This window comes from Anomaloglossus baeobatrachus, chromosome 4 (genome assembly GCF_048569485.1).
Source record: "Anomaloglossus baeobatrachus isolate aAnoBae1 chromosome 4, aAnoBae1.hap1, whole genome shotgun sequence".
Taxonomy (NCBI): Eukaryota; Metazoa; Chordata; class Amphibia; order Anura; family Aromobatidae; genus Anomaloglossus; species Anomaloglossus baeobatrachus.
Genome location: NC_134356.1, coordinates 503,089,756 through 503,116,352, shown reverse-complemented (window position 1 = coordinate 503,116,352; position 26,597 = coordinate 503,089,756). Strand labels below are relative to the sequence as shown.

Genomic DNA, 26,597 nt, shown 5'->3' with positions numbered 1-26,597 from the left:
GGCAGCTTCACATGCACTCACCTGGCGTGCGACGTCGCTCTGGCCGGCGTCCCGCCTCCTTCCTGAGAGGGCGGGTTGTACAACGTCAGAGCGACGTCACACGGCAGGCGGCCAATAGAAGCGGAGGGGCGGAGATGAGCAGCATGTAAACCCCGCCCACCTCCTTCCTTCCGCATAGCCGCCGGCGGCTGGTATGGTGATGTTCGTCGCTCCAGCGGCTTCACACACAGCGATGTGCGCTGCCGCAGGAACGAGGAACTACATCGTACCTGTCGCGGCACCGGCATTATGGAAATGTCAGAGAATACACCAATAATACGATAACGACGCTTTTGCGCACGTTAATCGTATCATCTAGAATGTACACACTACAATGTTGAAAGTGACGCCGGATGTGCATCACTTTCGATTTGACCCCACCGGCATCGCACGTGCGATGTTGCAATGTGCAAAGCCGCCCTAAGTCTTTTTTTATCAGTGGGGCTTTGCGGGGATTTTTTGCTAATAGATTAGCTTCACACAGGTGTCTTCTAACTGTCACAGTACTCACAGGTAACTTAAGACTGTATTTGATGATCCTGGAGCTTATCATTGACTGAGCTTTTGCCACTCTGGCTATTCTTCCATCTATTCGAATGGTCGTCTTCAGTTCTCTTCCACTTCTCTGTTTTTGCTATCCATTTTAAAGCATTGTAGATCATTTTAGCTGAACGGTTGATAATTGTCTGCACTTCTTTATAACTTTTACCCTCTCCAATCTACTTTTTAATCAAAGTATGCTGTTCTTGTGAACAATGTCTGGAACGATTCATATTTCTTAGCTCTTCAATGAAAAATACATGTACATTATATGCTGGCTTCACCCCTAAATAAGGGGCAACTGATTCACCCCTGTTTCATTACAGAACGATTGACCTCACTAATTTAACTCCACACTGCTTTTTTTTTTAACACACCCCCTTTCAGTTAATTATTCAAATGCACAGACTCAAAAAACTGCAGATCATGAATGCTGGGTCTGCTGATTTTCTAAGAATCTACTGCATTAACTAGTAAATTGTTTGACATATGGTAATTTCATGTCATATTGGACTGCTATTATTTTGAACACTTCTGAAAGAGCTTTAGGGTGCGTGCCCACAATCAGTGTTTGCAGCGTTTGGGATGTAGTGTGTTTTTGCTTCATCCAAAATGCAGCATTGTACAGTAAAAGCACAGTGGACGGGATTTCTAGAAATCCCGTGCCCGCTGTGCTTGTTGTTTCCGCAGCAAACATTGACCCGTGGTGCGGCTTTCCAAGCCGCAGCATGTCAATTGTTTGCTGCGAATATGCTTGCGTCCTTCATGGGGAGAACACAAGCGAGGGATCGCAGCGCACTGAACCCTAATTGTGGGTACCAGCAGCTGCGCTCTCCTGCATTCTCCTGCGGAGGAGACTCGCTGCCCCGCAGGATGCAGTGAGTCCAGTGAGATCCAGTGAGTCCTGATCGTTGGCACATACCCTAAGTGATGTTGGAGAAGGATCTTCTGGCTTGCATAGTTGTAAACGTATTTAACCTTTAAACTTCCCAACCTTGAAAGTCCTGTGTACAGTTAGGTCCAGAAATATTTGGACAGTGACACAATTTTTCGCGAGTTGGTCTCTGCATGCCACCACATTGGATTTGAAATGAAACCTCTACAACAGAATTCAAGTGCAGATTGTAACGTTTAATTTGAAGGTTTGAACAAAAATATCTGATAGAAATTGTACACATTTCTTTACAAACACTCCACATTTTAGGAGGTCAAAAGTAATTGGACAAATAAACCAAACCCAAACAAAATATTTTTATTTTCAATATTTTGTTGCGAATCCTTTGGAGGCAATCACTGCCTTAAGTCTGGAACCCATGGACATCACCAAACACTGGGTTTCCTCCTTCTTAATGCTTTGCCAGGCCTTTACAGCCGCAGCCGTCAGGTCTTGCTTGTTTGTGGGTCTTTCCGTCTTACCTCTGGATTTGAGCAAGTGAAATGCATGCTCAATTGGGTTAAGATCTGGTGATTGACTTGGCCATTGCAGAATGTTCCACTTTTTTGCACTCATGAACTCCTGGGTAGCTTTGGCTGTATGCTTGGGGTCATTGTCCATCTGTACTATGAAGCGCCGTCCGATCAACTTTGCGGCATTTGGCTGAATCTGGGCTGAAAGTATATCCCGGTACACTTCAGAATTCATCCGGCTACTCTTGTCTGCTGTTATGTCATCAATAAACACAAGTGACCCAGTGCCATTGAAAGCCATGCATGCCCATGCCATCACGTTGCCTCCACCATGTTTAACAGAGGATGTGGTGTGCCTTGGATGATGTGCCGTTCCCTTTCTTCTCCAAACTTTTTTCTTCCCATCATTCTGGTACAGGTTGATCTTGGTCTCATCTGTCCATAGAATACTTTTCCAGAACTGAGCTGGCTTCATGAGGTGTTTTTCAGCAAATTTAACTCTGGCCTGTCTATTTTTGGAATTGATGAATGGTCTGCATCTAGATGTGAACCCTTTGTATTTACTTTCATGGAGTCTTCTCTTTACTGTTGACTTAGAGACAGATACACCTACTTCACTGAGAGTGTTCTGGACTTCAGTTGATGTTGTGAACGGGTTCTTCTTTACCAAAGAAAGTATGCGGCGATCATCCACCACTGTTGTCATCCGTGGACGCACAGGCCTTTTTGAGTTCCCAAACTCACCAGTCAATTAATTTTTCCTCAGAATGTACCCGACTGTTGATTTTGCTACTCCAAGCATGTCTGCTATCTCTCTGATGGATTTTTTCTTTTTTTTCAGCCTCAGGATGTTCTGCTTCACCTCAATTGAGAGTTCCTTAGACCGCATGTTGTCTGGTCACAGCAACAGCTTCCAAATGCAAAACCACACACCTGTAATCAACCCCAGACCTTTTAACTACTTCATTGATTACAGGTTAACGAGGGAGACGCCTTCAGAGTTAATTGCAACCCTTAGAGTCCCTTGTCCAATTACTTTTGGTCCCTTGAAAAAGAGGAGGCTATGCATTACAGAGCTATGATTCCTAAACCCTTTCTCCGATTTGGATGTGAAAACTCTCATATTGCAGCTGGGAGTGTGCACTTTCAGCCCATATTATATATATAATTGTATTTCTGAACATGTTTTTGTAAACAGCTAAAATAACAAAACTTGTGTCACTGTCCAAATATTTCTGGCCCTGACTGTATGTTCTGCTTGTCTGGTATTTCCAGTACAATCTGGCAATCGCTGGGAACTCGGCTTAACTGACAGCCGAGCCCTGGCTCTCATAGCGAGGGATGGTTCCCATGCCGTCCCTTGCGGTTTAACCCTCTGAATACCACTATCAACATCGGTTGCAAAATGTAGGGGTCTGGGAGAGGGATTGCACCCCTTCTCCCCTCCCATCAGTGCCACTGCGATGTTATCACAAGGGTTTAGTTGTTACCATTGTGACTCGAAAAGTGTGGTCATCAACAGTTGAACAGAGGCCGAACGGAGTCCGAAGTAACTCTGCTGCTTCTATAGTGATATAGCCCTGATGTAATTGCACAGCAGAGAGCACAGGAGAAATGTGAACTGATCCAAAATGTTCTTTACCCCAAATTGACACCAAATAGTATTCAACTCAAAGCAAAAAAACACAAGTCACCACAAGTCCGTCCTCTGTTAACGGTAATAGGGGGCTTCCATATTACTGGCAGCACAAAGGTTCTAGAAAAGTGCTATAGCGCCCCCCCCACCCACCCCAGCACCAAATAACAAATCCAACAAAATCTGCGCTCCCAAATCCAAATGCCCCCCTCTCTTCTGAGCCCCACATTGTGTCTAAACCACAGTTGGTGTCTACCACAAGGTAAGCACAATGTATGGGCACTACAATGTACAGTACCAAGGCTTATTTTCAATTTTTAATCCTGCAACATTCATTGCATTTGATTCTAAGGGTGTTTTCCAGAGACTAAATTGTAACTACATCTGTAATGAACTCCCAGAGGGGTGTACATTTCTAAATTTGATCACTTGAGGGGGTTTCTGATGTTCTGGCACTTAGGGGCTCTGCAAATGGAGACCGCAAGCTAATCTGGCAAAATATGTGTTCCAAAAGTCAAATAAAGCTCCTTCTCTCCTGAGCCTTGCAGTGCGGCCAAACAGTACTGTATAGTCCCATGTGGGGTATTGCCACATTTAGGAGAAACTGTGAAACATTATGTGGCCTTTCTTTACCTATTGCCCTTGTGAAAATTGGAAATCTGAGATTATAACAACATTTTAGTGGTAAAAATGTAATAATTTTTTTATCACTGATGAATAGTATAAAATTTTGAGACTCACCTGTAGTGTCAATATGCTCACTGCACCTCTTAATTCATTGAGGGCTGCAGTTTTCAAAATGGGGTCACTTGTGGGGGATTTCTGATATTCTGGCACCTCAGTTGCTCTACCAATGTGACATGGCATCTCCAAACCATTAAAGCTAATTTGGCACTCTGTCCCTACTTCACTTTGTACTGTGCATCAAAAGTAGTTTTCGATCACATATAGGGTATTGCAAACTCAGGACAAATTGCATAACACATTGTGAAAATGAAAAATTTTGAGTTAAAGCAACGTGTTTGTGGTTAAAAATGTATTTTTTCATTTTCACGGCTCGACATAAAATTCTGTGAAGCACCTGGGGGTTCAAAGTGGTCACCAAACATCTAGATAAATTCCTTGAGGGGTCTAGTTTCTAAAATAGGTTCACTTTGGGGAGGTTTCCACTGTTTAGGCAAATCAGGGGTTCTCTACACGCAACATGGCGTCTGCTAACGATTTCAGACAATTTTTCACTCCAAAAGTCAAATGGCATTACTTCCCTTCTGAGCCCTGCCATACACCCAAACAGTATTTTTCCACCACTTATAGAGTATTGGCTTACTCAGGAGAAATTGCTCAATAATTTGTATGGTGCAATTTATCCTTCTACCTTTTTGAAAATTAAATATTTGGGGTTAAACGACATTTGCTGTAAAAATTTATTTTTTTAATTTTCATGGCTCAACGTTCTAAAATTCAGTGAAGCACGTGGGTGTTCAAGGTGCTCACCAAACATCTAGATAAATTCCATGAGGGGTCTAGTTTTTAAAATGGGGTCACAGGTCGGGGGGTTTCCACTGTTTAGGCACATCAGGGGCTCTCCAAATGCGACATGGTGTCTGATATCTACTCCTGACAATTTTGAGCTCTAAAATTCAAATGGAGCTCTTTTCTTTCCGAACCCTGCAGTATGCCCAAACAGTAGATTTTCCCCATAAATGGGGCATCAACATACTCAGGAGAAAATCCACAACAAATTGTACAGTGAATTTACTCTTATTATCCTTGTAAACATGCAAAATCTGGTAATATTTTTGTGGAAAAAAGTAAAATTTTCATTTTTTCCTTCCACATTGCTTTAGTTCCTGTGAAGCACCTAAAGTGTTAATAAGCTTCTTGGATGTGGTTTTGAGCAGATTTGGGGATTCAGTGTTTAGAATGGTGTAACGTTTGGATATTTTCTGACACTTAGGTCTCTCAAAGTCACTTCAAATGTGATGTGGTCTCTAAAAAAATTGTTTTGAAAACTTTGTTTGAAAAATGAGAAATTGCTGATAAACTTTGAACCCTTCTAACTCCCCTACGTAAAAAAAATAATGTTTCAAAAATTGCACTGATGTAAAGTAGACATGTGGGAAATGTTATTTATTAACTATTTTGTGCGACATAATTCTCTGGATTAAGGGCATAAAAATTTAAACAGTTCAAAATTTTGCCAAATTTCAGATATTTTCACAAATAAACGCAAAAAATATCGCCTTAAATTTACCTGCATCATTAATTACAATATGTCATGAAAAACAAAATCTCAGAATCACTGGGATATGTTGAAGTGTTCCAGAGTTCTTACATCATAAAGTGACACTGGTCAGAATTCCAAAAAATGGCCTGTCAGGAAAGTGAAAACAGGCTGGGGGGTTTAAAGAAAAGGATGGAGTTATATGGAGACAAGAGATGGTTGTCATCTCGAAGCAAGAAATTTGTTTCCTATTAACCCTTTTACGACTTTGGATATATCTGTACATTCTATTTTTTGGGTGCTTTCTGACCTAGGACGTATAGTTATGTCCTAGCAATCGTGGGGCACAAGGCGCTGTGCTCCCCGCAATCACTGCCGGGGGAATGGCTGATGTTGCAGTCGAGCCCTGGCCCTCACAGCCAGGGATTGTCCCCGTGCCGTTCCTGGCTGTTTAACCCCATAAATGCCACAATCGATATCATCTCAGGGGGTTGAGAGAGGGATCTCCCCTTCATTCGGTGCCCCCACGATGTGAGGGCCCGATCGAGGCGCTGTGCTCCCCGCAATCACTGCCGGGGGAATGGCTGATGTTGCAGTCGAGCCCTGGCCCTCATAGCCAGGGATTGTCCCCGTGCCGTTCCTGGCTGTTTAACCCCATAAATGCCACAATATCATCTCAGGGGGTTGAGAGAGGGATCACGATCCCTCTCCCCTTCATTCGGTGCCCCCACGATGTGAGGGCCCGATCGTTGTCATGGTGACCCGAGGTGATGACAACATGATCACTGACTCTTTCCTCGGTGCAGCTCTGACAGCTGCGTTGTTCTGCAGTGATAGAGCACTGAAGAACACCACACCAGCAATCAGAGTAGTATAAGGTAGTGTCCCATATAGAGACTAACTAAAACAAAAGTTGTTTTTAAAAGAGTGAAAATATAAAAAACAAAAAAACTAAATAAAAGAACAAAAAAGTAAAACATTATTGCAATAAATTGTTTTTGTTTCTTGTTACACAAATATAACAAAGTACACATATTTGGTATTGGCACCTCCGTGATAACACTATCTATAAAACTGTTACACTAGTTAAACCTTTCAGTGAACACTGTAAAAAAAATAAAAAGCAGCAAAAACTATGTCTTTTTATCATACAGCTGAAACAAAAAGTGGAATACAAAGGCGATCAAAAAGTCAGATAAAGATAAAACTGTTACCGCTGAAACCATCAAGCTGCTATACATATACGTCAGTGAAAAAAATAAAAAAAAATGATAGTTTTTGTATTGTTTTACTCTGAGAGCTATTTTTTTTACTATAAAATAGTTTTTATGGTGAAAAAGCGGCAAAACATGAAAAAAAAAACTATATAAATGTGGTATCGCTGTAATTGTACTGACCCAAAAAATAAAACTGTTTTATCACTTTTACTTCACTGCGAACAGCATAAAAAAATTAAAAAAAAACCCCACAATTCCTGAATCGCTGTTTTTTTTTTATTCTACCTCACAAAAAGTGTAATGCAAAGTGATCAAAACATATTATGGCCCTGAAATGGTACCAATAAAAACTCTAATTCATCCAACAAAAAACAAGCCCTCACACTTCATAAAGCAATGCAAAAACTGATTTTTTTTATTCCCTCTAGGGACATCAGGACCTCAATCCTAGTTAAGGTGACCATTTGATAAGTCCATTAAAGGACTATTGGGATGCCCAGGAGGTTATGAGGATCCTATTGTTTGGAAGTGGATGGATCGCCATCTGATTGGGTGAGACCATTCCATTTTTTCCTACCTTTAAGGCCCCTTTCACACGTCAGTGATTCTGGTACGTTTGTGCTTTTTTTTTAAACATACCAGAATCACTGACATACGCAGACCCATTATAATGAATGGGCCTGCTCACACATCAGTGATGTTTCACTGCACGTGTCTCCGTGCGGCGTACCCACGTGTGCGTGATTGCCGCACGGAGACATGTCCATTTTTTTCTGGCATCACTGATGTCCCACGGACCACGCAGTGGTGTGATCTGTGAGACACGTGCCAGAAAAAAACGTGCTTTTAAAATAAAAATCATTTTTACTCACCCGGCTCCAGCGACGCTCTCTGCAGCCCGTTCTGCCGGCTGCTTCTGAGCCGGCTCATTACTGTCACGCATATTCATTATGCACGACACAGCCGACCCGGAAGCAGCTGCTGCGGGGGTCAGCGCCGGCCGGATGCTGCACCGCGGGAGCGATCAGCACCATGGAGAGCGGGAGCGCGCACAGGTGAGTTGATTTCTAAATGCAATCACGGGCCACGGAGAACGGAGCCCGGATTGCACTTAGACAACCCACGTGTGCAGTGATTCACGGCACACGGAGGGACATGTGCGTGTTTTACACGCCAGTGAAAAACGTCAGTGTTTTTCACTGACGTGTGAAACGGGCCTAACACAGGGCTTGTGGACCTTTTTGGTACTGTGGTTGGCCAAGCCCTGCAGGTGAGCTGTCCTAGTCTGTGTATTGAACAGGTCAGCACACTAATTTTGTTATCTATACAGGCGCAGTCCTGGCCTTGTTTGGAACCCCTATACATGCTAAAGGGTTTGATTGTTATGTGTTTTTGGTTTTAAGATAACTTCTGTGAAGTAAGGATCTCCTGCTTCCTTTTAAGGAAATTTGTTAAAGGTTATATTTTAATGATTTCTGTACCCCGATTTTGCTGCTCTGTTGCTTACGATACCTTGAATGCGGTACATTACCAGGGGCTATTTTTAATTGTTTTATTCTGAGAGCTATTTTTTTTTACTATAAAATAGTTTTTATGGTGAAAAAGTGGCAAAACATGAAAAAAACTATATAAATGTGGTATCGCTGTAATTGTACTGACCCAAAAAATAAAACTGTTTTATCACTTTTACTTCACTGCGAACAGCATACATTTTTTTTTAACAAAAACACAATTCCTCAATTGCAGATTTTTTTTATTCTACCTCGCAAAAAGTGTAATACAAAGTGATCAAAACATATTATGGCCCTGAAATGGTACCAATAAAAACTCCAATTCATCCAACAAAAAACAAGACCTCACACTTCATACAGCAATGCAAAAACTGATTTTTTTTTCCCTCTAAAAATGTTATAGTGTACAAGTGGCAAAACATAAAAAACTATAAATATGGTAATCCTGTATTCATACTGACCCAAAAAATAAAATTGTCTTATCACTTTTATAGCAAGGTAAATAGCATAAAAATAAACAAAAAAAACCCCAACCATTTCTGAGATGCGGTTTCTTCTTGTTTCTGCCTCACAAAAAGTGGAATAGAAAAAGTGATAAAAAATTATGTGGCCAAAAATGGTACCAATAAAAACGCCAACTTATCCTGTAAAAAACAAGCCCTCACATGACTCTGTCGGCAGAAAAATAAAAAAAACAATAGCTTTCAAAATTCAGTGATGCAAAAAAAAACAAAATATTTTGTTAAAAGCGTTTTTAGTGTGAAAGTCGCCAGACCTAAAAAAAAACTATATAAACCTGGTATTGCTGTAATCATACTGACCGGAGAAATAAAGACGTCTAATCATATATACAAATGAACAGTGTAAAAAATAAATAAAGCCAATTCTTCAACTGCTATTCGTTTGTTCATTCTGCCTCCCAAAGATCGTAGTATGGATCGGTTCAGATTTATTCTGCGCTCTAAGTTGAGCACTTAGACTAGGTATTATGACTAAGGGTATGGGCCTGTGATCAGGAATAGCAGCGCTTTCGATGCAGCGCATTTTCACAGCATCCAAATGCTGTGTTGTACAGTACAAGCACAGTGGCTGGGAATTATAGAAATCCCAAGCCCACTGTGCTTCTTTTCTCCGCAGTGTAAACGGACATGAGGCGCGCCCGAGCGTGACAATTAATGCTTGCAGGGATGTGAGTGTTCTCCGCAGGGAGAGCAGAGCAAAAGTCTACAGTGACCCAATCCTGATCATGGGCACGGGCAGTTGCAAACTCCTGCGGATAACACTTGTGTCTTAGCAGAAGACAAGACACACTGCGTCCAGGATGCAGCGTGTGCAGATCATGGGTGCAAACTCTAAATCTCTGAAAAATGTGATTCAGACAAATTTCCAAACGAAAAATTCAAAATTCACTGTAATAGGGCAGAGGGAGTCACTGTGACCTCACTTCTGGCCTGTTATCTGGGTGTCCATTTTTTATGCCTCTTTTTAGACATGTACAAAAGCACGATGATCAACAGTTTTGTTCACCTTTTGAAAGACAGACACCGCTGAACAAAGGCTAAACAGAGTACAGAGTAACTCCTCTGCCTCATTAGTGAATTGATCTGTCAGGGGTTTCCCCTGAATCACGTATTTTGGAGAGGAAGATGGAAACCCCAATGTAAGTGTTCAGCATAGAGCACAGGATAAAGGTGACCTGATCCAAAATGTTTTGTACCCAAATTGGCACCAAATAGCATTCAACTCAACCCACAAAACACAAGTCCCACTCAGGTCCATCATCTGTTAATGGAAATATAGGGAGTTTCCATGTTACTGGTAGTACAAAAGCTCGGGAGATGTGCTATGGCTGTTCCTCTCAAAAAAGAAATCCAGCAAAATGTGCTCCCAAAGCCAAATGCCCCCTCCCTTCTGAGTACCACAATGTGGCTAAACCAGATCTAATGTCTCCATATTTAGCATTATTGTAGTAAGGAGAGCCCGCTTAGTTTATGGGGTGCGTGTCTCCAGAAGCACGAGCTGGGTCCAATGTACTGGGCATGACTATGACTAATTTGCAATTTTTAATTTTGTAACATTCACTGCAATTGACACCATGGGTGTTTTCCAGAGACTAAGGGCGGCTTTGCACGTTGCGACATTGCACGTGCGATGTCGATGGGGTCAAATCGAAAGTGACGCACATCCGGCATCGCAGTTGATATCGCAACGTGCAAATCCTTTTTGATACGATGAATGAGCGCAAAAGCGTCGTTATCGTATCATCGCTGCAGCCTCCGACATTTCCATAATGCCGGTGCAGCGACAGGTGCGATGTTGTTTCTCGCTCCTGCGGCAGCACACATCGCTGTGTGTAAAGCCGCAGGAGCGAGGAACTTCACCTTACCTGCCGCCGGCTGCAATGAGAAGGACGGAAGTGGGCGGGATGTTTACATCCTGCTCATCTCCGCCCCTCCACTTCAATTGGCCGCCTGCCGTGTGACGTCGCTGTGACGCCGCATGACCCGCCCCCTTAGGAAGGAGGCGGGTCGCCGGCCAGAGGGACGTCGCACGGCAGGTATGTGCGTGTGAAACTGCCGTAGCGATAATAATCGCTACGGCAGCTTTCACTAGATATTGCACGTGCGACGGGGGCGGGACTATCGCTGCAGCATCGGTAACACATTGTTACCGATGTCGCAGCGTGCAAAGCCCGCCTAAGTCGTCACAACACTTGTAGACGAATACACAAAAATTAATAAAATAAAATAAGCATATTTAGTATCACTATATCCGCTAAAGTGATATCTATCAAACAAAAAATGTATTGAACAGTTAACACCATAAAGAGAAAAACAAGCCCTTACATATAGCTCAATGCATAACAAAATAAAAATGTCTTGGGTTTCAAAAAATGGCAACCCGGTGTGGGAATGTATTACTGTTCTTAATAATGTGATTATCTATGTAGAATAATCATTTACTGTGCATACTCTACAACACAAGATTAATTGAGCAGTACCTTGGAAAGTGATTTTTCGTTGGCTTTGAGAGTTGCTAGTCCTGCACAACAAACCAAGGCACTTGAACTTGATAGGCCGGAACTTGGCGGAATGGTTCCATCCACTAAGCAATTCATCCCTTTGGGTCCATCCAGACTGAAATGCTCCTTGAAAGTATAGAGTTTATGTAAATTAGAAATAAAAAAACTAGAAAATGAATACCGAAGACACTGCCTTCATGCATGAGGAAACTTATAATACAATGAGGCACATTAACCTAAGACTGGTTGCATTAGAGAAATTATAAAATCCATATACTGTAGTCATCTCTTTGGTATCTAGAGAGAGATGACATACCTACCCCCACAAGCAATATATGGGATTACTTATAAATGGAAGAAGAAAGAGAGAACTAACACAATATCTGGCCCCTGTTCACCCAGAACCCACTGGTTTGCACAGGTAATTGCATTGGTTATCTGCTGGGAAACAGACAAAGTATGAGGTTTGTATATTCAGGGCTTGAAAAGCATGATGTGTCACCTCTGAAGTCAGCTCTGCTGAATGTCAAAAGATTGCTCTAGACGTTTTGGTGCCAGTGGTCAGTGATAAATATTAGGATTTGTATTGATACAATATTTTTGGGAGACACATTTAAAGCTTTGTGATCTAGAGGGGAAGAACATGTACTCTAATATAATTGTGTGATCAGCACATCAGCCCCAAATTAATATTAGTGAAATAAATTACGCTATCCACGTCATGTTTCATCTCTATATAAAAGGTAAAATCATGATAAGAACCATGACCACAATATTTTCTGGGACCTCCATGGGCGATGATATAATGAAATTTAGAATCTCTGAAGCCACATCCGATGACCAGCCCTGTTCTGAGTCACTAGAGGGGATGTATGTGGGAATAACTTGTGTTAATAAAAGCAAATTCAAAATTATTATCAAGTTTTTCAATGCCAGGAAGATACACTGCCATGTAGGATTGTCCATGTTTCAGTGGAGTTCTTCCCTCCATAAAACGGAGTCATTTCAGTGACATAGATTTTTCACTTTTCTTTTGTTTATTCCTTTTATTTTATGTAATTGTATATACTTTGTTTTGTCCCCTTTGTAACATCTTTTGTACATTTTTATAAAAAGTAACTATTTTTCAGATTAAATAAATAAAATTTAACAGCTTTGTTCCTCATGCTCTATAAACAGCATCTCAATTGGCCTGAATAAGCAATTGGTGATGGCAGCTAGTAATTTTTCTTGAGCTAATGTGGAACTTGGTAATCACTATGAGTTTCACAATAATCAGTCTAGTAGTGAGAGCAACCGTCGTCTCCTCCAATAACCTTTGGTCAACTGTGTATTGTCCTGACGATTGAGGCAGCGGAGTACTCTCTATGACATATTGGTGTCAAGCGGTGGGATTATAGAGCATTAGTGATTTGGTTTGAGCAATCATTCCTGCCACTATAAACTTGCACAGTCATTGCAGGATTCTGTTTAGAGTTTTGAGGATTAAAGTGTCTAATCATACCTGGCACATTACTATATGTGTAGCAGTTACACCCTCCCCTCTTAATTGTTTTTCTAGTCTTTTATTTAGAAAGTGACTGCTAAGATGACAGCTGCTTATAATAATCTTGAGAAAGCGGTGCTGATCCATAAGTGTGAATAGTGAGGTTTCATTGGGTCGACAAGGCCAAAGAGATGTAAATCTATGCCTTGGGGGAGGATGATGTGAGTGTCCAGCACAATGAGGCACCAGAGCTTAGGACAAGTTAAGCACCAGGAGACCTAGTTATGGATCTGTACCGCCCCTGTAGTAGTCGGACTGCTCGGATCCGGGGTTGCTGTGGCTCGAGGGTCTCCGGACTCGGGGGCTTACGACCACTCAAAAATGAAAGGGGGCTATTTACAGGGGATTAGTGTTTATGACGTCACCCGTGATTCGCGGTAAGAGGAGTACCGCCGCTGCCGATGGGAGTACCCAGGGGAGATGGAGCGGGGCAGCCAGATGACGTTCCCTCCATGGGTAGGGTAGGCCCTGGGACTCTGGATGGTGGAGATGAAGGGGAGTGTGGTGCAGGCCAGGTGGGCAAACTCAGGGGAGATCAGCGTACTCAGTCAGGATGTTGGTGCGACCATTAAGCAGACTCTGAAACAGGAGTAAATCAAGTCTCTGGGTGCTGCTGCTACTCAGGGGAGCTTGTCCGGGAATCTGTCCCCGTTGGTATTGCTGATGGTTCTGGACCTGCCTCGATGCACTATGTTTAGACTTTTCTGAGTGACCCTTCGGCCTGAAGCTTTCGGGGTCCTGCTCCCTACAATTAAATAGAGGAGCTGTGCTCTTGATGGCTGACACTTGGGATTTCAGTGGGCCGCATAAGCTGGAAAGTCCGATCCCTTTCGTTGGTGCCTTCGATCTGAGCTCTTGGGGAAAGTTCATGAAGATACTATAGGTTAATTATCAGGTTGTGTGAAGCTACTCCCTGATCTAGGGTCCAGTACCCCGCTGTGCTCGGTACCAATCCGGTTACTAGATTTTCCGGTGCCAACCGTTCTCCAAAACTAACGGGTACTTTACACGCTGCGACATCGCTAGCCGATGCTAGCGATGTCCAGCGCGATAGCACCCGCCCACGTCACACATGCGATATGTGGTGATTGCTGCCGTAGCAAACATTATCGCTACGGCAGCTTTCCACGCATATACCCGCTCGGCGACGTCGCTGTGACTGCCGAACAATCCCTCCTTCAAGGGGGAGGTGCGTTCGGCGTCACAGGGACGTCACCGCAACGTCACTAATCGGCCGGCCAATAGAAGCGGAGGGGCGGAGATGAGCGAGACATAACATCCCGCCCACCTTCTCCCTTCCACATTGCTGTTGGGACGCAGGTAAGGAGATGTTTGTCGCTCCTGCGGGTTTACACACAGCGATGTGTGGAGCTGCAGGAGCGACAAACAACATCGTACCTGCGGTCGCATCGACATTATGGAAATGAACGACATGACACAGATCAGCAAGATTGTACGCTTCTGTGCTCGTTCATTGTTCCACCTAGGATTTACACGTTGAGATGTCGCTACCAGCGCCGGATGTGCGTCCCTAATGACGTGACCCTGACGATATAGTGGTAGCGATGTCGCAACATGTAAAGTACCCCTAAGTCTTGGCACCCTTCTCTAATATCCTGCGACCGGGTCTCAGACTCCTCCGGTCCTAGACACCATCTGCAACCTAGCCAAAGTCTCCCAGGGAACTCCAACTTCCTTCAGCTCCTCACTCTCTGAGGGCTACTTCTCAACTATGTCCCTCCCAACAGTCTGCCTGATACCTAGGCGGGTGGCCCTTTTCCAGCTAGACCACCCACTGGTGTGCCTGACAGGGTGTGGTGTGATGTGTGGCTAGGATTTGGATGCTGATAGAAGCAATACCAAAGGTTAGGATCCCAGACCCATGGGGGGTTGAGCTCTGCAGTTCCCTGTGACACCCTGATAGATTCAGGAGTGTCACAGCGCTGGCACCAGAACTACCTAACTCAAAGAGGGCTAGCAGCCATCACAGCTCCCAGAATAAAATTAACTTGAGTGCCATTCCTTCTGCAGCAAATGGGAGAATGTAACCCTCATGTCTGCATGCAGCTGGTGCTACAAGGGTGCAAAAATGCAAAGTAAAACATGAGTTTGCAGAAAGTAAAGCTGAAGAACAACCTGAGTGTGAGGCCGCTAAACGACATGCTGAGAGAGCCGAGTGTCAAGTAAAACAGAAGTAGCACTTGAAATTATACAGCTTCATAAGGAGCAATCTACCACCCTGCACAGTGAGTCCAGCAATGCCAACATCTTTAAACCTGGACCCAAGCATTTTCTTTTGATGGAAAGATACGGGAACTTGGACATACAGTGCCTTGAGAAAGTGTTCAGCCCCTTTGAATTTTTCATCCTTTTCCCACATTTTATTCTTCAAACATAAAGATAAAAAAAATTAAATTTATGGTGAAGAATCAACAAGTGGGACACAATTGTGAAGTTGAACGAAATGTATTGCTTATTTTAAACTTTTATAAAAAATAATAAACTGAAAATTGGGGTGTGCAATATTATTTGGCCCCTTTAAGTTTATACTTTGTAGCGCCCACCTTTTGCTGCGATTACAGCTACAAGTCGCTTGGGGTATTTCTCTATCAGTTTTGCACATCAAGTGACTGAAATTCTTGCCCATTCTTCCTTTGCAAACAGCTCGAGCTCAGTGAGGTTGGATGGAGAGCGTTTGTGAACAGCAGTTTTCAGCTCTTTCCACAGATTCTCGATTGGATTCAGGTCTGGACTTTGACTTGGCCATTCTAACACCTGGATACGTTTATTTGTGAACCATTCCATTGTAGATTTTGCTTTATGTTTGGGATCATTGTCTTGTTGGAAGACAAATCTCCGTCCCAGTCTCCAACAGGTTTTCTTCAAGAAGGGTCCTGTTTTGGGCTCCATCCATCTTCCCATCAATTTTAACCATCTTCCCTGTCCCTGCTGAAGAAAAGCAGACCCAAACAATGATGCTGCCACCAGCATGTTTGACACTGGGGATGGTGTGTTCAGGGTGATGAGCTGTGTTGCTTTTACGCCAAACATATCGTTTGGCATTGTACCCAAATAGTTCAATTTTGGTTTCATCTGTCCAGAGCACCTTCTTCACACATGTTTGGGGTGTCTCCCAAGTGGCTTGTGGCAAACTTTAAATGACAGTTTTTATGGATATCTTTGAGAAATGGCTTTCCTCTTGCCACTCTTCCATAAAGGCCAGATTTGTGCAGTGTACGACTGATTGTTGTCCTAAGGACAGACTTTCCCATCTCAGCTGTAGATCTCTGCAGTTCATCCAGAGTGATCATGGGCCTCATGGCTGCATCTCTGATCATTCTTCTCCTTGTTTGAGATGAAAGTTTGGATAGACGGCCAGGCCCTCTTAGATTTGTTGCAGTGGTATGACACTCCTTCCATTTCAATATGATCACTTGCACAGTGCTTCTTGAGATGTTTAAAGTTGTGAAAATCTTTTTGTAACCAAATCCGGCTTTAAACTTCTCCACAACAGTATCACGGACCTGCCTGTTGTGTTCCTTGGTCTTCATGATGCTCTCTGTGCTTTAAACAGAACACTGAGACTATCACACAGCAGGTGCATTTATATGAAGACTTGATTACACACAGGTGGCTTATATTTATCATCATCAGTCATTTAGGATAACATTGGATCATTCAGAGATCCTCAATGAACCTCTGGAGTGAGTTTGCTGCACTGAAAGTAAAGGGGACGAATAATATTGCACGCCCCAATTTTCAGTTTATTCTTATTTACAAAAGTTTAAAATAAGCAATAAATTTTGCTCAACTTCAGAATTGTGTCCCACTTGTTGTTGATTCTTCACCCTAACATTAAAATTTTTATCTTTATGTTTGATGCCTGAAATGTGGGAAAAGGTTGAAAAATTCAAGGGGGCCGAATACTTTCGCAAGGCACTGTATTTCAGAGGGGATTTGAAAAGACTTGCAGACCATAACAATTGCTCGATGATGAGCTGGCCCGATACTTAACCTCAGGGCTACGAAGCAAAATTCTAGAGAGTTTTGCTACTCTCCCTTGAGAACAAGATAGAGACTATGAGAACATCAAACAGGCTCTGATAAGGAAATATCAGCTGACCCCAGATGTTTACTGCAAAAGATTGTGGACCCTGCAACATGGGCCATGTGAAAGCTGAGGTGATGTAGTGGATGGACTCAGAACAAACTTTGAGCAGTGGGTCCAGGCACTATCAGTTACTACCTTTGAAGGACCTGATGATGGTGAAGGACCAACGTCTGCATCTTTTTTCCTCTTGAAGTGTGATAGTTTGTGATGAACCGGGAACCAAGGTAGGCAACCAAGGCAGCACAGATTGCTGAGACTTATGTGGCCATTTATATGCCTGAAGTGTGGGGGCGCTGCCAGCTGGAAAGGGGTCAGACCGACAACCACCATCAATGCCCCTGCCAGCCAAACTTCAGCAGGTCTTGCCTCATCTGCAAGCACACGGCCTGCATCTGACTCCAGATGATACTATACCTGTGACCAACCAGGATGAAATAATATCACTTGTCCAGAGAGGCAGAAGAGGAACCCCACATTCAAGGCCCAGTGCAGCTGTTTTGTGAGTGGGGCAATTGGGAGGCCCTGTGAAACCTTGCAACCGGTTACTGTGGATGACATTGTCACTTTTGGCTGAATTACACTAAAGTAGAACACATGCCCATGCACCCTGAATTTGTGTTTAATGAAGAACTTATCCCTGGGAAACACAAGACTGTCACCGGGATTTGGGGTGTTTTCAGACTTTTATCGATGGCCCAAGTTTTCCTAGACTGAGGGTGCCGGGAGGGAGTTAAGCGAAGTGGGGGTATCTGAAAACCTCCCCACAAATTTTCTATTGGGGACTGATCTGGGACAATTGGTGACTCAATACATTCCTGACAACTCTCATCGATCTGGTAGTTCATGTAAACTAAATGTTGATGATGTGGACATCAAAGTTGTACATGATAATAAAGTGTCTGATTGTACAAGGGAACTCAATCCATGTCATGCTGCATATTTATGTTACTGAGGATCCCCTCAAAGGAGTAAGAATCAACGCTAAGTGCGATGGACGAGGTTGCATGCAGCTTGTCTGGGTGAAGAAGGACTGTGACATGGGCAGTGGTAGCTGCTAAATGATTAACACTCATCCTGAGGTTTCACAGAGTGATGTGTCTCATTGTACAGGAGACCTGATGAATGTCACACTGCGGGTGAGGTTGCTTAGGATCCACTTAAAAGGAGTAGAATCAGTAATAAGTGAGATGGAAACAGGTACGTTGACCACGAAGATGGTTGCATGTGGCTTCTCAGTGTCACGACGGACTGTGACATGGCCTGTGGTTCTTGCTCCATGATTAGCACTGATCCTGAGGAATTACAGGAGGAGGGGGAAGTGTGCCCCACAGCCTGACAGGATAATGGCAAAGAGTTACCCATACAGTGGCATGCAAAGGTTTGGGCACCCCTGGTCAAATTTACTGTTATTGTTAACAGTTAAGTAAGTTAAAGTAGAAACGATCTCTAAAAGGCATAAAGTTAAAGATGACAATTTTCTTTGCATTTCAGGCAAAAGAAAAAAATAATAAAATAAAATATATATATATATATATATATATATATATATATATATATATACATACAGTTAGGTCCAGAAATATTTGGACAGTGACACAATTTTCGCAAGTTGGGCTCTGCATGCCACCACATTGCATTTGAAATGAAACCTCTACAACAGAATTCAAGTGCAGATTGTAACGTTTAATTTGAAGGTTTGAACAAAAATATCTGATAGAAATTGTAGGAATTGTACACATTTCTTTACAAACACTCCACATTTTAGGAGGTCAAAAGTAATTGGACAAATAAACCAAACCCAAACAAAATATTTTTATTTTCAATATTTTGTTGTGAATCCTTTGGAGGAAATCACTGCCTTAAGTCTGGAACCCATGGACATCACCAAACGCTGGGTTTCCTCCTTCTTAATGCTTTGCCAGGCCTTTACAGCCGCAGCCTTCAGGTCTTGCTTGTTTGTGGGTCTTTCCGTCTTAAGTCTGGATTTGAGCAAGTGAAATGCATGCTCAATTGGGTTAAGATCTGGTGATTGACTTGGCCATTGCAGAATGTTCCACTTTTTAGCACTCATGAACTCCTGGGTAGCTTTGGCTGTATGCTTGGGGTCATTGTCCATCTGTACTATGAAGCGCCGTCCGATCAACTTTGCGGCATTTGGCTGAATCTGGGCTGAAAGTATATCCCGGTACACTTCAGAATTCATCCGGCTACTCTTGTCTGCTGTTATGTCATCAATAAACACAAGTGACCCAGTGCCATTGAAAGCCATGCATGCCCATGCCATCACGTTGCCTCCACCATGTTTTACAGAGGATGTGGTGTGCCTTGGATCATGTGCCGTTCCCTTTCTTCTCCAAACTTTTTTCTTCCCATCATTCTGGTACAGGTTGATCTTTGTCTCATCTGTCCATAGAATACTTTTCCAGAACTGAGCTGGCTTCATGAGGTGTTTTTCAGCAAATGTAACTCTGGCCTGTCTATTTTTGGAATTGATGAATGGTCTGCATCTAGATGTGAACCCTTTGTATTTACTTTCATGGAGTCTTCTGTTTACTGTTGACTTAGAGACAGATACACCTACTTCACTGAGAGTGTTCTGGACTTCAGTTGATGTTGTGAACGGGTTCTTCTTCACCAAAGAAAGTATGCGGCGATCATCCACCACTGTTGTCATCCGTGGACGCCCAGGCCTTTTTGAGTTCCCAAGCTCACCAGTCAATTCCTTTTTTCTCAGAATGTACCCGGCTGTTGATTTTGCTACTCCAAGCATGTCTGCTATCTCTCTGATGGATTTTTTCTTTTTTTTCAGCCTCAGGATGTTCTGCTTCACCTCAATTGAGAGTTCCTTAGACCGCATGTTGTCTGGTCACAGCAACAGCTTCCAAATGCAAAACCACACACCTGTAATCAACCCCAGACCTTTTAACTACTTCATTGATTACAGGTTAACGAGGGAGACGCCTTCAGAGTTAATTGCAGCCTTTAGAGTCCCTTGTCCAATTACTTTTGGTCCCTTGAAAAAGAGGAGGCTATGCATTACAGAGCTATGATTCCTAAACCCTTTCTCCGATTTGGATGTGAAAACTCTCATATTGCAGCTGGGAGTGTGCACTTTCAGCCCATATTATATATATAATTGTATTTCTGAACATGTTTTTGTAAACAGCTAAAATAACAAAACTTGTGTCACTGTCCAAATATTTCTGGCCCTGACTGTATATATATATATATATATATATATATATATATATATATATATATAAAATTTTTTTTTTTTCATAAAAGGAAAATGGGCCAATGCAGAAGTTAGGGCACCTGCATGGTTAGTACCTAGTACCACCTCCTTTGGCAACTATCACAGCTTGTAAACACTTTTTGTAGCCATGTAGCCAGCCAAGAGTCTTTCAATTTTTGATTGAAGTATTTTCATCAAATTTTTCCTTGGAACAGTCTTCCAGTTCTGTGAAATTCCTGGGTCGTCTTGCATGCACTGATAATTTGAGGTCTAGTCACAAATTTTCAATGATTTTCAGATCAGGGGACCGTGTGTCACACAACATGCGTAGCGAGCACGTTCAGACATCAGATGTCTGAAGCACAAAAAACCCAACAACTATACTACAAACAAAGGGAAATATCAGGAACACAATAACAAGGTTGGGCTCTGGCACTAGCGAGAGGTTAGATGGACACCTCCTGCCTTTATCTGGCAGTGTACCACTGTATTCTGCAATCCTAGCCAGACTCAATACAGGCTCCACACCTGTCACCGAGCAGGAATACCTGAAGCCCTAAAAAATGCCTACCTTAGTCCTAGCTAAGGAGTGGGGTGGTATGGCTCACGAGGCCCACTGCTGCACTAATACAACAAGAGGGTAGGTGAGACAAACGGTAATACAATCAAAAATGTAAAAGATCCAACTTCATTAGGCAGCTCCTTCACCAAGGGGGCCAGCATACAAATGGCTTTTTATAATCAGCAAGGCTTGCTGGGAAACCTAGCTATTTAAACACAATAAGGGCATGGCTACAGAGCAGCTACAGCAGACCTTAACTGGTGGAGAGCTGCTAGCAGAAAAACTGACATTAACTACTTCAGGAGAGATCAGGGGTTCCAGTCAAAAAGCTGTCAGTCTCCAAAATCAGGGAAACAACCATGACACTGTAAGAGTCACTGTAAAATCTTTAGCTTACGCCTTTTGAGGTAGTCTATTGTGGATTTTGATGTGTGTTTAGGATCAATATCCAGTTTGAGAAGCCATCCTCTTTTCAACTTCAGCTTTTCAACAGATTGTGTTGTTTGTATCAAGAATTTGTTGAAATTTAATGGACCTCAATCTTTTCTCCACCAGTGAAATTTTCACTGAGCTATTGGCTGGAACACAACCATAAAGCATGATTGATCCACCCCTATGCTTAATGGTTAGTGAGATATTTTGTTCATGAAATTCTGTGTCCATTTTTCTGAACACATAACTTTGATCATTGTGACCAAAGAGTTCTATTTTAACCTCATTGGACCACAGAAAGGGTTTCCAAAATGCATCAGCCTTGTTTAGGTGTTCTTCTGCTTACTTCTGAAGATTCATTTTATGGTGAAGACGCAGGAGAGGTTTTCCTCTGAAGACTCTTGCATGAAGGCCATATTTGTGCAGGTGTCTCGGAACAGTAGAACAATGTACCACAAGTCTAGAGTCTGCAAAATGTTCTTGAAGGCCTTTTACAGTCAAGGGGGGCTTCTGATTTACCTCTCTAGCAATCCAACAGTAATTTATCTTAGTCTTCCAGACCTTATCTTGACCTCCACTGTTCATGTTAACTGACATTTCTTAATTACATTTTTAACTGAGGAAAGGGCAACTTGAAAATGCTTTGCTATCTTTATAGCCGTCTCCTGCTTTGTGGGCCTGAACCATTTTCAGAGTGCTAGGCAGCTGCTTAGAAGAACCCAAGGCTGTGGTTTTCTGGCACAAGGTTAGAAGCTGTGTTTTTATAAAGCTGCAAAATTTGCATCACCTGGCCTTTCCTAACAATGATAATGTCATAAGCCATCACCCTAAAAAGCTAATTTAGATCTGAAATCTTGGTCAAGTTATCTGAACACACAAACCTCCAAAGTTGTCCAAACTTTTCCCTCAACCCATTTGTCTTTTTGTAATTTTAAAATGTAAAAGATGAAAATGTTTTGGTTTTTTTTTTACTTAACATACAAAGCAAATGTGTCATCTTTAGCGATGGGTGGACATGGACTGTAAAAGTCCAGCTCTGTGAGAGTTAAAAGTACCCGAGTGCTGAGCCTGGACTTCTCTGGGATCTCCGGATAACTATCCAGAAACTTGAGTAATGAAAAAAAAGGAAAATTAAAGAAAGAAAAAAAAAATAAAGCAAGCACGCTATACTTACCGGTGCGGCTGTACACTGCTTCCGGGTTCCCCATTCTACTTACGGGGCCACTCATTCACGTTATGCGTATGCACTGTTTTCCCCATTCACCGGCAGTCCTGGCGTATGATTGGTTGCAGTCAGACAGCGCCCCCACCCTGAGTGGCAGCGTGTCTGCTTGCAATCAAAGACCCTGTCTTCGGGTCACTGTAGATTGATGTAAAAATAAACAAACAAAAAAGGAAGAGGAACCACATGCATTTTTTTTTTTTAAAATATATTAAATAAATGATTTTTAAAAATGGTGTGTGGTGCCCCCCAATTGTAATACCCAACCATGATAAAGCCTGATAGCTGGAGGCTGGTATTCTCAGACTGGGGAGATCGATGCATATTGGGCCCCTCCAGCCTAAAAATAGCAGCCTGCAGCTGCCCAGGATTGTTGCATCTATTAGATGTGGTGTTTATGGTCCTCCACCTGTGACCACAAATAACCTGTAACCTGAGTGATGTTACTGCTCATCACTGCAGCTCATTCTCTGCCTGAAGCTCACAGAGGTTGTTATAGTCTATGCCCGCGCGCTGTCACTTCAGATGTAGCAGAGCTGGGATGGTTGTGGGACCTTGTGAGGAGTAAATCGGACCCAGCTATTTTGGGGTTTAATAAAGGGGTGAAAGAAGGAGTTTTTTTGTATTTTATTTCAAATAAATGATTTTTCGGTGTTTTTGTTTATTTATTTTCATTTACAGTTTACTAATGCGGGGGGGGGGCTCATAGACACTTCCCATTACAAATCTAGGGCTTAGTAGCAGCTGTGAACTCTCATTAACCCCTTATTACCCTGATTGCCACTGCACCTGGGCAATCGAGATGAGCCGGGAAAAGTTCTGGGATTGTCGCATCTAATGGATGCAATAATCCTGGGCGGCTGCAGGCTGCTATTTTTAGGCTGGTGAGCCCAATAAGCATGGGTCTCCTCAGACTGAGAATACCAGCTCCCAGCTGTCGGTCTTATCATTGCTGGGTGTCAAAATTGGGGGGTACCGCACACCGTTTTAAAAATTATCTATTTAAATAATTAAAAAAAAAAAGACACATGTGGTTCCTCTAATTTTGATACCCAGCCAAGCTAAGCACACGGCTGAGGTCTGCAGTCTGTAGACATATGCTTTATCTGTGCTGGGTATCATAATATGGGGGGACCCTACATCAATTTTTTATTTATTTATTTTTACACCAATCTAGAGCCACAGATATGGTCTGTGATTTCATGCAGTTAGACACTTTGTCATACAGGATGGGGTCGCGTCTGACTGCAACCAAACACAGATGCCAGGATTGCTGGTGGGCGGGGAAAGGAGTGAATATCTATGAGCGATAATGAGTAGCCCCGCAAGTAACGTTAGAGCCTCGTGTTGACTGGTAAGTATAACGCGCCTGTATTAATCCCCCAATTCCTTCTACCACCATTTTTAAGTGCCGGATTCTGGTCCCCATAGACTCATACAAGGACCAGCGTCTGTCCAGATATTCGGGATGAATTTCAGGCTGGAACTGTTTTGTTTTGTTTTTTTAAACTCAGTTATCTCAGACGATCTCAGGAATCTGCGAGTCTGCCCATCACTAGTCATCTTTTACTGTATGCCTTTTAGAGATCATTTCATGTTCAACTTGCATAACTATTCACAATAATGTCAAGTAATTTTGACATGGGGTGCACAAACTTTTGCATGCCACTGTAACTTGTGTTACTTATAACCTGTTAGAATGTTGGTCAAGTATTAGCCATAACCTCTCAATATGATGGAAAAGTGTTACCTATAAGGTGTCATGCCAGGGCAAAGGAATGCCTGGTGTGAGGTGCAAGAGGAGGGGTACACCAGGGAACATGGAAAGGAAGGCCTTGATGATAAAGAGAGAAGTCAGGGGTCACCATCTAACTTACCTGTGGCTGATTTCTGAGCTCCCTAATGTCCTTAGATGGGTCCTTCCCCCTGTATGGGATCATTTGCCTAGACCTTGACTGATTCTGATCAGTGAGCAGTCCAGCAAGACACTAGTCTTGCTACTAATATAAAGGCATCATGAAAAAGAGGAGACAAACAAGGGAGAAAGAAACAACAAAAGAACTCCAATTCTTCTCCAGCAAGAGACTCCACCACATTCACTGTAAAGATAACCACAGCTTTCTCCAGAGACAACTCCTTCACAGGTCAGTATAGAATGAACTATAGCCTGCATATGAGAGAGTAAGGAGTGTGTTTATATAGCGGAAGGGAGTGGCTGCAGCTGGAATTAACAACTAACTGTCAATCACAGCAGGTTAGAAAAAAAAAACGTAACCTCTTCAGTCGATTAGTTTGCTTATAGTTAAAAATGTCTTTTTCCAATTACCTTTGAGCCCCTGAAATGAGGAGGCTTTGTAAAAAAAATGGGCTGTATTTCCTAAGCGATTCACAGGATATTTGTGTTCAATCCATTTAATTAACTCTCAAAGTCTACATTTTAAACTTCTTTTTATTCTGTGTTTTTTAAAAAAAAACTTGTAACATACAATATATATGTCAACAATAATAATGACAAGTTTTAGAAATTCATTTACCATCATTTACAATCATCATAACAAAACCCCAATACCCTCTCTCCCCCCTCCCTCTCTGCGTGTGTCCTCTAACTTATGTTGTCCGTTATTATGGAATTGGGTTACGTTCACTTATATTTTCCAATAAATACTACGATGTGTGTTCAAACTGGGATCTAAGTCTGGTTCTATTGACATCCGGCAATGTGGGTATGAATATGGACCATGTGTCAAAAAAATTTTTTGTCAACTTTTCCTTATCTGAGAGAGCATCCAGCCATTCCATCTTGAATACAAACATAACCATAGTTTTAATAAGTGATAATGATGGGGGTTCCAGACTAAGCCACTTATGTAATATACTTTTTCTGGTGGCCGAGGCCATAATAATAAGAGCTGCTTTAATATGTCTTGGTAGTTTTAGTTGTTCTTCTTCCAAAATATTAAAAATAGCCCATTGTGATGTCAGTGGGAATTTAATGTTATATTTGGATTGTAGAACTGAATGGACGCTCCCCAGACCCCCCTAATCTGCGCACAATCCCAAAGGTGATGAAATGTCTGTCTTCTCTTTGCCACATTTGGAACAATTGTAATTTGCTCTCGAGTTTATTTTTGACTGAATATAGGGGGTGATGTAGGCCCTATGGAAAATCATTAATGCCATATCTGTGTAACTACTAGCTGATATAAATTTTCTTTGAATCAGTGTGGCCTTAAAAAACTCCTCAGTTTCATATTCCGGTATGACCTCCCTCTATTTTGAGGATGCTCCGACTCCGCCTCCCACGACCAATGGGGTCTTAATCTCGCATATATATGGCTTGTTGAGAAAACCTGTGTCTTAGCTTGTTTCAAGAATTTGTCTAGGTCTGACCCTCGCTCGGATCTTGGTTTACTAGCTATGCATTTCTGTGCAAAGCTGCGAGCTTGGAGAAACAAAAAGGGGTTTCCAGCAAAAGCTTGGAAGCGTTGTGATAGTATTTCATATGGAAGTATTGAATACCCAGAACCCATTAGGTCCGCCACAAAGATACACCCCTGTCTTGCTAGTATGTCATATTGTATTGGGGTCCTGCCCCTAAGAAATCTCGGGTTCCCTACAAAAGGCTGGAATGGTGTGTTACAGGCGCTAGCCCCACATAATTTCCGTATCCTTCTCCATGTTTGAACCGTCTGTCATATTGTTGGAAGCTCCCTAATCCCATTCGGAACTTCATCACCCTTCAAATGCACCAAAGCTGTTAGTGAAGTGTGGGGGTATAATTGTCGTTCCAATTGAACGTTGGCAAAGTCTACACTTTAATTGCATCTCAGTTGTTTAATCTTAAATAAAAATTAGTGACATAGAGCCCGAATCAGGGATGGCAATTTGACTTT

The 26,597-nt window shown here is 42.5% G+C and overlaps 1 protein-coding gene across 1 annotated transcript in view; it reads right to left on the bottom strand.

Annotated features, from left to right (window-relative positions):
- Window positions 1-26,597, bottom strand: part of GALK2 (galactokinase 2) — a 374,056-nt gene that overhangs the window by 260,349 nt on the left and 87,110 nt on the right. Inside the window, exon 5 of the mRNA XM_075345810.1 lies at window positions 11,576-11,722. Coding sequence (XP_075201925.1) covers window positions 11,576-11,722 — 147 coding nt within the window. The remainder of the gene's footprint in view (window positions 1-11,575; window positions 11,723-26,597) is intronic.